The sequence below is a fragment of the Monodelphis domestica genome, chromosome 2, assembly GCF_027887165.1.
Source record: "Monodelphis domestica isolate mMonDom1 chromosome 2, mMonDom1.pri, whole genome shotgun sequence".
Lineage (NCBI taxonomy): Eukaryota > Metazoa > Chordata > Mammalia > Didelphimorphia > Didelphidae > Monodelphis > Monodelphis domestica.
This window is the reverse complement of record NC_077228.1, coordinates 357,366,909-357,378,215: the sequence shown is the minus strand read 5'-3', so window position 1 is coordinate 357,378,215 and position 11,307 is coordinate 357,366,909. Positions and strand designations below refer to the sequence as shown.

Below are 11,307 nucleotides of genomic sequence, written 5' to 3'. Positions count from 1 at the left end.
CCATCAAGGTCAACTTTGGTATTTTCCTTTTTCAAATCCTATAAATCTGTCTGTTTTTGCTACACACCCATCTGAGCTAGAGTGGTTGGAACCTATTATTCAAAATCAATAAACCAACCTTGTGAAAATTAGAAAAAAATTGTGAAATTGCCCTTTAAAAAATTCCTATGTGTTATGAACTAAATTAAATTAACTAAATTAACTAAAAAGAAAAAACAGGAAAGCACAAGAACTCAAAGGAACAAAGTAAATAGAGTAATTTTTAAAATACCAAACTAGATTTTAAATAGCACTTTCTATATTAAGGATTGTGCCAAGTGCTTTATCTCGCTCTCATTTGATCCCCATAACAACCCTGCTGTGTAAGTGCTATTATTCCCATTTTGTAGACAAGGAAACTGAGTCACAGGAGTTAAATGATTTGCCCAGAGTCACACAGCTACTAAGGGTTCCGAGGCCAGCCTTCCTGACATTACCCCATAGGTGGCTTAGTAGCACCCCTTTGCTAGCAAATGAGACCCCAAAGCAAAGTAGGGGAAGAATCTTAGGATCATAGATCCAGAGCTGGAAGGTACCATTGAAGCCAACTTCATCATGTTACTGATGAGGAAATTAAATAGATTCACTCCCTCTGAAAGGCAAAGAGCTATTGCGACGTGGCCAGGACCACAGGTAGTCCGAGTCTGAGGGAGGATTTAAGACTCAAGTTTTCTCAACTCCCATCTCCGTGCTTTATGCGAGTCTCTTTTAATTTTCTAGCCAGTCACTTTTTGAGTCTCCCTTTCTGTTTCTCCACATTAGATAAGGTTGCACAGAAAACGAAGAATGAATGAAGTTATATGGGGGAAAGCAGCACGTAGGAAATCAATTATGAGGCACAGGGAAAACCTTTCTATACTATCTCATTCCCTAACTCTTACCAGGGAGGAATTGAATTAACTATAAAATTCCCTTTATATTATTCGGTGGGAAAATGATATCTATTGAACAGAAGTACGAGTTAGAAAGCAGTCAGAGTCTATAGAATCTGGTCTTCTGATGCTATGTATGCCCAAAGTAAGAGACATCTTTCCGGTACGGATAAATTTCACTGAAAGTTTCAACCATGCAAGTCATATGATGATATAAACGAAGAGTATAAAACACCAGCCAAGCACTTCAGGGTGATGAATGAATAGCAGAATTTTATTAGACATCCAGATTTAGTTATGGTTCAAGGTCTATGTTAATTAGCATCTAATTAAGAAACTTCCATAAAAACCAAATAATTGGATGAAAGTTGTGGCAGGCTTTGCCTCTTTGAAATAAAATCCTTCTTTACGAAGACAGAAGGATGGTCAATGTTTAACCCACAGTTGAGATAAATTCCTCCTTGAACAATTTGTTTTCCTGTTATTTATTTTGTTTCTCTTGGGGTAAAATTTTTTCTACCTGGGCAGGAAAAAAATAGGTGAGTAGAACAGAATATGGGGGAGGTTCCTTCTACACAGTATTTTCCAATTTTGACCTTTTCTTTAACCCTGTCTTTGTAGCCCCCGCCAGGCTGTAAAAATGGAGATTTGAACCCTAGACTTCAATTCCCAGAAGTCCTTGGTATTTCCCAGAATTCCCTATAATCTCACCTGACTCTCCACCTTTGGTGAGATCACAATTGGTGTTTATTTAACTGGCAGTAACACCTCCTACGCTCTTCTAGGCTCTTCTCTTCCATTGCAATGATGTAGTAAGTAAGCTAAGCACCGGAATTTTGAATGGGCTAATCAGCCATGGGCACATGGTTTTTATTTTGTATCCTTGATTTTTAATAATCCTTAATAAACCTCATAAAATATAATATTTTTATTATTAGATATAAATTAATTTTTACAAGGCACAGTGCCTGATATTGTGGTTGTTCTTCAGAGTAGGTGCTTAATAAATTCTTGTGGATTTAACTATCCACATCTACATTGCTTCTGAAAAACTGTGCATGTGCTTTCCCTTTTCTGCTCATACTTCAGGTTGCTGTCTGCTAAATACCACTCATTCCACTTCTCATGTTTTCTTTTGTGTTATTTATTGCATGAAACTCCCAACCAAGTTCTACAGGAGGGAGCAATTTCATTTCTTGGAAATAGGATTTCCCCAAAATCTATAGCCACGGACTTCATGTACAAAAAACAAGCATCCACAAAGGAAGAAATAGAAGACTCCCCTCCCCAAAATGGGCATTTCTGATCAGAACCGTTCTGGCTCGAATGATGGATCGAGAGGCATTAGAACCCAATCATCTTTTTTTTTTTTTAGTTCAACCAACTGGCAAAACACAGATCAGATCATGAATTAGGAGGTCAAAAGTAGAAATGGTTTCTTCTTCATGAAAAGATTCATTGTAATTGTCCCTGCTCTTGTCTTTATGAATTGTGCTTTGGTAGAAAATCTTCGATATGGTTGTTTTAAACCTAAATTTACAAGACGCCAATGTGTATATGTAAGAAAACTTTGCCTACACCATCAGTGTCTATTTTTTCTAAGCTGATTCCTCATCCACTTTTGGTAATAAATTCTGAATTGAGTCATGAATGAAAGCTGAACTGGACCTTAACTACGGTAACCTTGATCAGTAACTCTTCGTGTTGTACAGTCAAGTTTAAGGCAAAAGTAGGTTGATAATTGCCTAGTTATTGCAGTAGTTAAGAAATAAACACAATGAAGGAGGGAAACAGAAGGGAATGAATGAATGAATGAATGAATGAATGAATGGACCAACCAACAAACAAATGAAGGAAAGAATTTTTATTCATGAGGGTGAGCTTTGAAGAAAATATTCAGAAATAAAATGCATCCAGGTTTCTGAAGTCTCTCAAATATGAGAACTAGACAGAGACTTTTCTCTCTTGACCTCACAAACAGGATTTTGGATGCTGACCTTATGCTGGCTTCAGTTCAGATTCAAATGTTAAGCAAAAAAACAAAAACAAAAACTGCAAAACCACAGAATACTTTGAAATGATAAAGAAGTTCATGTATAATGCATGGGAGGTCATAGGCTTACTATTTACATCATGTAATCCCTAGGATTTCACAAATTTTATAATTTCCTTTTTATTTGGAATCTCACACTGGAAGCCAGAGATGAAAGAGTTTCAGATGAATAAACCCTTTCAATGGAAAGTGTCCATTTCTGAGGTCACATCCTTCAAAGTGACTGTTTCAAAGGTTGTTTCCACTTGCTTAATCTCTATTAGTCTTCTGGGATGAGAGACAAAGTTATCAATTATATTATTTCAGGAATTTGGGGATTTATCAGGAAGAGCTGGATGCTCTTTGTAAAGATGTTGAAAGCCAGAAGAAAGACTATCAATAGTTACCTAAAATTCAATAGAAAGCAAATTTAATTCCTTAAATGGACATTACCCAGAAGACAAGGTTTGGTTTTGCTTTGTTTTGATCCGAGGTAAAGATTTGTTGGTCTTTAGATGCATTTATCCATTTTCCTAGGCTGGTTTCCTTTTCTGCACAAGCTGGCCTCCCCACCTGCCATCTCCCTCCATCATTTGAAACAATGTCAGTAAATGCCATTGTTATTCATGTTATCCCTCCAGCAAATCTGCTGGGACTTGGGGCTGGGGGAGAGGGGGGAGTGAAGAAGCCACGTGCTACCTGGCACCTAGAGGAAAACCTCAATGAGCTCCAATTCTTGGGAACCTGGCTGTGATGTGATGTGTTGAATTCCTGATTAATGAAGGCTAACCTCCGACTCCCTTTTGTTTCTCAGCTCTTGTATTTTTGCTTTGTTTTCTTTTGAATCTTGTTTAAATTTCCACTGAAGTGATCCTCCCAAAATCTCTCTTTAGTGACTACCTGGGGATCATGTAAGTCATCATCTGTGTTGTTCAGGACACTCAGAGACGTTCTGGGAGTTTTTATTTTTTAAAGAACAACAAAACTAAACCATCACTCTCAAGCCTGATCTCCCACTAGCCTGAGCTCCTTGAGGAGAGGGACTGGCCTTTGACCTACCATTGTATCCCCAGTGTTTATGAGAGGCACACAGTAGGGCCTTAATAAATACTCATTGACTTGAGTTGTTCTTTTCTACAATGTGGCATGCTTTTCCTCTTCCCTCACTCCCTACCCCACAAGAACAAGATTCTAATTAGTGGATCTTTTACTATCTGATGCCTTTTAAAAGATGAATATGTAAGAACTGGCTTTTCATTTTAAAATTCTTTTAATGCTTTGGCATTTTTTAGGAAACAGACAGCACTTAGTAATTTCTATTATTGAGGGTTGTTTGACTCATTAAATATCTGACTCCCTTCACTTGAGTGTGAAGGAAATATCCGTGTGCATAAATTGTCAATGCCCTATCTTGGACTGGGGAGCAATTAAAATATACAGGGGACAAAGTGGGTCATAGTAAAATCTTAACTCAATAAAGGCAAATTAGCTCATAATTAGATCAAACAAACTCTCCCTTTATACCTATTGGATTTACACATCAAATATGGTATTGGAATAGCAGAATTTGTGGGTGTGGGAGGAAGTGTTTGTTTTTTAAATAAAGAGGCTACAAATCTGTTCCAGAAAGAGATTTCTAATTCATTATTAAAAGTATTAATAATAAAATATGGATGGAGAGGGTGGAGAAGAATCCCCTAAGTATTCAAGATTGACATAACCTTTAATAAAGTAAGAAAACTTTTAAATTCTTATAACTGCCTTTTCCAGGTTCAAATTTATGTCAAAGCACTTTATGGTATGTAATTAGTGCAAACTAATTTTTTTAAGCTTTTAAATGTCATCTTTCACTGCACAGAGTTTGAATGAGAGATGTTTCATAGTTATTACTTGAGGCAAGGATTTGTACAAGGTTAGAGAAAGATGGAGTAAGTAAACTCTCTTCATCCTAATTGCTGTCTGCTATTCATTTTGGGATTTGTATATATTTTCCAAGTTTCATCTGGACATTTTTAAACATAAGAAAGAATCTGTACTCTCTCTGTTCAGCCGCATGATCCTGAAGACGGCAATAATATCTTGTGATTTACGAATATTTTTTTCCTTATGAGGTCAGAACACTTCACAGTGCTTGTCTCATCTTCAAAACATCCCTTTGGGATGGGAAGAGGAGATAATTATCCTGCTTAAACAGGGAGGAAGCTGAAAATTTGAGAGAGGTTATGATTTTTGCCCACGGTCACAAAGTAAGTAAAATAGAGTAAGAATTCAGAGTTTTCTGCCTTTCTCCCCCAATCTTCTTCCATCCTATTATTCTTGGACCACCCTGAATAAAATATGACATTTAAAAATTTATCATACTGTAATGCAGAGTCTCTACTGAATGGAGATGGGTAGGTTTTTTTTTAATGGTAAAAAGTCCAATACTGAAGATCTATTATTTTGTTGAATCAGTGATTCCATTAGCAGGAAATAAATTTGCACAGCTAACATAGTATTGTATAATCCTGGACAACATTAGCTGGGAAGGATATGTAGAGAATGTATTTAAGACAGGTGGAGCCACATACAGGCAAGTAACAGGTTGTTACTGAGCAACACCATTATTTTAAAAAAAAACCCAAAACTCCTGGGTACCATATGGTAAGTTGACATGTGATAAAGGAGAGAAAGTTGACAGTTTTTCAATAATGTATTTTAGAAAACTTTTTTTTTTTACTAATATGTATCTGAATTTAAGACAGACGTGTAAAACGAAACAAGGAAGCATGGAGCACTGACTCCTTCCATTCTCTGTGCCCACAGTCAGGCTGAGTCCAGCTCCAGTGACTTTCTTCCTTTCCGCTCCTCCGACACTCGACCTCTGTAAGAGAGCCCATGTGGGATGCTCAGACGTTGCCGATCCTGTGATGAGGCACTTGCAGGGTTTGGAGGTTAGGACATGTGAAATATGGAGCTGGAAGGAAGCATGCTGCTATCCCGTTGGAAGCAAAAGGAAGGGTAGGTCCATAGAACACCTCTTCTTTGCCTTCTCGGCTCACATCCAACACCTGCCAAGACAAAAGCACTTGAGTACTTGGAGAATAAACTCTACTCACCAATGTTTGCACATGGTGAGCAAATCTTATTTAAGCACAACAGGAACCCGAGTTCATCCCTTGATTCTCCACATTTTTAACCAAGCAGGCCTGGGAGACATTGCATTGGTCCTCAGCATCTTTTGATGCACCAACATCCTGAGAGGCAGCAAGGAATAATCAAAAGAAAATTGGATGGATTCAGGAGACCATCAGTATCTTAGCTCTACCCCTTCCTGTTAAGGCAGGAAATACCTTGACCTCTCTGAGCTTTTCTTTCCTCAATAATGATGATTATAAGGATGATCTGACATTTATGTAATGCTGTAAGACATTTTAATGAACCTTGTTTCAGTAGATAGAGCCCTGAGCTTGGAAATCAGGAAGACTCATCTTCATGAAGACCAGATACTAGCCAGTCGTGTGACCCTGGGCAAGTATTTTTACTCTGTTGGCCTCAGTTTCCTCATCTGTAAAATGAGCTGGAGAACTATCTGTATGACCCTGAGGAAGTCACTTCACCCTGTTGGTCTCAGTTTCCTCATCTGTAAAATAAGCAGAGAAGGAAATGGCAAAACCATTACATTATCTTTGATAAGAAAATCCCAAATGGGGTTGTAAAAAGTTGGACACAGCTGAAAACAAATGAACAAAACACAGAACTTTAGGGTAAATACCATAGATATTATTCCCATTATAGACAAGAGAAAACTGAGGTTTGGGTAAGTTAAATTACTTGTCTATAGTCAGCTAGTAAGCATCAAATATGAGATTTAAACCCAAGTCTTCCTATTTCTAAGTCCAACACTCTGACCACTATTCATCCATGTTGCCATGTCACCTGCCCTGCTTACCTCATAAGGCTGAAATGAGCACTGAATCAGCATATGTGAAAGCTTTACTATAATAATAATCAGTATTTCAATGAATTGTGATCTAACCAGTACTGGCATAGTAGATTACGTCTATCTCCAATTTAATACGATTTAAAGAATTGCCTGTAGTTCAGAGAAATTAAATATTTTGCCCACTGTCACAAAACTAAAAAGTGTCAAAAGTAGTTATTTGATGGGGGCAATTGGGTGGCTCAGTGGATAGAGAGCCAAGGCTAGAAGCAGGTTTAGGGTTCAAATATGACTTCAGACACTTCTTAGCTGGATGACCTTGTGCAAGTCACTTATCCCCCATTGCCTAGCACTTACTGCTCTTCTGCTTTGGAACCAATAATTGATTCTAAGACAGAAGGTAAGAGTTTAAAAAATGATATTTGGATTCAGGCTTTCTAGGCTCTAAAGGTAGCATTCTATTGAATATGTATGTAGGAATATATACAAATATATAGTACATATAGAAAAACATACACACCATGTTGCCTAATTCCAAAGTGGTAGTGTCACCTAAACACAAATTCATATGAACACTATGTCTGTAATATATTTATCTGTGATAAAATTGCAACAAATTTATTTCAATTATTATTTTATATTTTTTTTATTTTTTGTCCTAGCCTATAGATCCAGCAGTTTTCCTTTTTAATGCCTAATTAATTCATTTTATTTCATTATTTTATTAATTCATTTAATTGAAATATCAGAGATATTTCATTCAACCTATCTCCCCCAACAAAAATGTGATTTGCAATTCAGCAAGCACATAACAAAATGAAGAGTATATCTTTCCACCGTTTCCTTAATGGTAGTCAATAAGACACAAGACAACCATCTCAGCCTTTGCCTCCCACAAATGAGACTTGGGGGGAGGCAAGACAAAAATGACTTTGAAGCTACAGATGGGGAAAACCTGTGACATTAAAGCCAAGTTAGGAGTGTTCACTAATGGAAGCCTATTTTTATGGGGGCTTGCTTAGAGGCATTTGAAGAATGCTTTCTCTGACATAAACATGGACTAGAGAATCTCTCTGGAACTTATGGAAATGTGATGTTAATTTCTGCTACTTCTGCCTTTGGCCAAAAAACTAGAAACCCATCAAAAAATGCATGCATGAAACTCCTAAATGGCATTTCCATGCTAGATTGAGGGCAGGAGCTACTCAACAGTAATGAGGCTCTGTAGCCTAATCAAAAGTATAGGTCACAGAGTTGTGAACACCCCAGTGTGGCTTCCCTGCCCTAAAGAGCTTGAAGAAGGGCACTGTAAACAAGGTGAAGAGAAGAAACATTAAGAAGTTCTTCAGTGGCATGACCTGAAACAGGTGGACTTGGGGACTGGCACAGTTTCAGCAGTAAACCATTATAATCTACTCCTAATTTCATTTAAAGAGATTGCATCACCTCTGGGACCAAACAGCTAAAATTAATGGTCATGTAGCTGCTAACTTAAAAAAAAAGAAAAAAGAAAAAAAAAGACTGCGGCTATAGGCATGCTGCTGGATTGACAGGCTAGGACAAATCAACTTCAAGGGTATTGTCTTAAATATCTTCCTCTATTGCTGAGCCCATCCTAGGATAGAAGTATTAGGAAGTATATGCATTATGAAATAAACAGCATGGATGAAAAATGGTTGTATAATTATCCTAAAATCCAAGGTTTAAGATCTTTAAAAGCAATTTTAGGAAAAGAAAATCACCAACACCCCAAATCAAAAAAGTGGATCTTCTGGAGAAGATACCATAAGGATGCTTATAGGAGTCACATACTACATTAAGAGATCCAGAGGCAACTTTGGGATATAATGAACAGAGCTCAAGGGGGTTACACCTATCCTTTATTCTGAATGTTAACTTTTTTCAATGAGTCTAACAATCATTTTTTTCTTTCTTCTTTTTTCTGTTCTTATCACCCAAATTATTGTATTTCCCTTTATGTAAGGCACAATATTTTATATACCTCTAGTAAGAGAATCTTTAAATGTATAGACTGGATATGTAGAATGAGTCATTGGGAAGACCTGACATGTTAATCTCCTAGAAAATCCAGGTGAGGAGATTTACCCTTTCCCCGTCTGAGGATGTACAGGTGACATCAACTCCTATCAACTAACTGCACTGAGGCCTGAACTCTACTGTGTTAAGGAAATCCTTGAGTAAACTGAGTCACAAGGATAGAATGGCAGCCAGAAAAAGGCAGCAATAGAGTCAAGAGATCATGAGACTGGGGACAGAGCAATGCCCCCTGTACCAGGCAAAATAGATAGCCATAGTTGGCTCCCAAGACTTGATGTGTGTGTTAGTAGGCAGAGAATAGGTTTTGTAAACTGAAGTAAGAGCAGATTTCGCTTTCTTTTCTTCTTTGTTTGTTGCTGACTGGACTTCCCTGTGACTAGGGGACCCTAAAGGTGGCCACAAGCTAAATGGAGCAATAAGGAAAGTACCTTTGATATTGCTCTCCTATTTTTTCCACCCTTTCCCCCTACTACTTTTGATTAATAAAATTATCAATTTATTGTCAGCCTCTTAATTTTCATTCTTACAAATCAGAGGTTCTCAATTTGGAATTTTGTGCCTTTATTTGATTTTATTCATGGGAGAAAGATATTCCTTTGAGGTAGAATTCTACCAGAAAAAAATTATATTTCAACTGAATTTCATATAGGGTAAGAAACAAGTTTTTATAATAGATTTAATAATACTTTGCAACACATATTATTTTTCTCTATCCATTCCATTTTAACATCTACATGATCTGTGGTTATTCACATTTGTTTCATCCCTCTTCTCTTTTTTAAAAAAATTATTATATTTTTCTAAATCACAGATTTAGATACAGATACAGATGCAGATACAAATTTTGATAACTCTTTTCTGACATTTTGAGATCCATGATCTCTCCTCCTCCTCCTCCATCCCCAAGATGGTAAGTAACATAATTTATGTTTTACATGTGCTATGAATCCCTCTTCCCTGAATGTATTAAATTGGCAGAATTTCTAAGAACTCTGTGAAACAGAATGGAGTCAGTCAATAAATAAACAGGTATCAACTGCTGCTATGGCTGTTGCAAACTTTTTCCTTAGAAATTTTCAACTTGTTCCTTCAACCCTTCAAATAAATATGTAAATATCTTAATCATAAAAAATAAAAATAAAAATAAACATGTATTGTAGTAAGCAAAGACTCCTTGCTGCAAAATAATTGACAGGGAGCATGTGACATGCAATCACATGAGAGCCTGGGTCAAAACTCTAAGGTCCCAACTGAAATGAGCCTTCTGGGTAAAGCTTGTGGAGTAGCTGTGATTTCCATCTTTCTACAAGTTTTCTGGCCCTTTTTGAGATACCTGTTTGAGAGGAGAAAAACTGCTGAACTGGCAAGAAGAACCAAAGAAGAACCATCACTTCTCTGATGGGTCTGCTTTGGACTTTACCTCTGGGATCTCTGTTTTGTGAGGTTCTGTTTGGGGGGAACTTAACTTATTTAGCCTAGATACATTAGCCATTAGGATAGTATTAAGGGAATTTAGGTTTGGAGATAAGATTAAGAACTTTTCCTTCTCCTTTGTTACCCTCCTTCCTCTTCCATTCACCATCAATGAACTTAAAATATTTAGATGTTTCCCTCTTGTCTCTTTCCCTTAAACAATCCCATAATAACAGTATCAAGTACTGCACCTACTACGTGCCAGGTCCTGTGTTAAGAACTGAAGATAAAAAGAAGCATTAAAGACAGTCCGTGTCCTTCAGAAACTCGCACTCTAATGGAGAACTATTTTTAAGCAAATAACATATACCACAAAAGATGCAACAAGGCTGATGCTCTTTCCTTTGTCACATGGCAAAGTTACCCCCAAACAATGGATCCTTCCCTCCTCTAATCTCACTGTCCCATAGTCTTGCCAAACTAGCTTCTGGTCATCCCTGTCCAATGAACATCAACTGGTCACCAGTGGGTGCAGGGCGCAACGCCTACACCTTTAGGGCTGCTAGTGCTCTGACGCCAAAGGGGAGGGAGGGAGGGAAATTGGAAGGGATTTCAATTACTCCATAAGGGAGGAAGTCGCTTTTGTGAGTCTGAAGTTTCCATGAAAGCAAATAAAGAAATGTGTTCTTCTCATGCCAAGTAGGCTACGCTCCCCCCCCACCCCCCATCATCTGGAGCAAGATGAGTTCCTGGAGGTGTGGAAGCAATGGCAGGATTTGGCACACCTTATTTGGCCTTTTTTTCCCCTTTAGAAATGAAGCTACTTATTAATACCTTGGCTAGATTTTACAAATAGAGGGAGACCTCTCCTCCATTCATTTGCACAGAGCCTTGCTGGGGTTGTCATTTATCTCTCCAGAAGGCACCTCTCAGGGAGAGGAAGGACTGAAGGCCACTCAGGCAGAAATATG

At 37.6% G+C, this 11,307-nt stretch overlaps 1 protein-coding gene across 2 annotated transcripts in view; it reads right to left on the bottom strand.

Annotated features, from left to right (window-relative positions):
• Positions 1-1,164: 1,164 nt before the first annotated feature.
• KLHL32 (kelch like family member 32) overlaps positions 1,165-11,307 on the bottom strand; it is a 336,425-nt gene continuing 326,282 nt past the window's right edge. For both annotated transcript variants that reach the window (XM_007484347.2, XM_007484349.3), the window contains one exon: positions 1,165-5,993. In XM_007484347.2, coding sequence (XP_007484409.1) covers positions 5,832-5,993 — 162 coding nt within the window. In that variant the 3' untranslated portion in view covers positions 1,165-5,831. The remainder of the gene's footprint in view (positions 5,994-11,307) is intronic.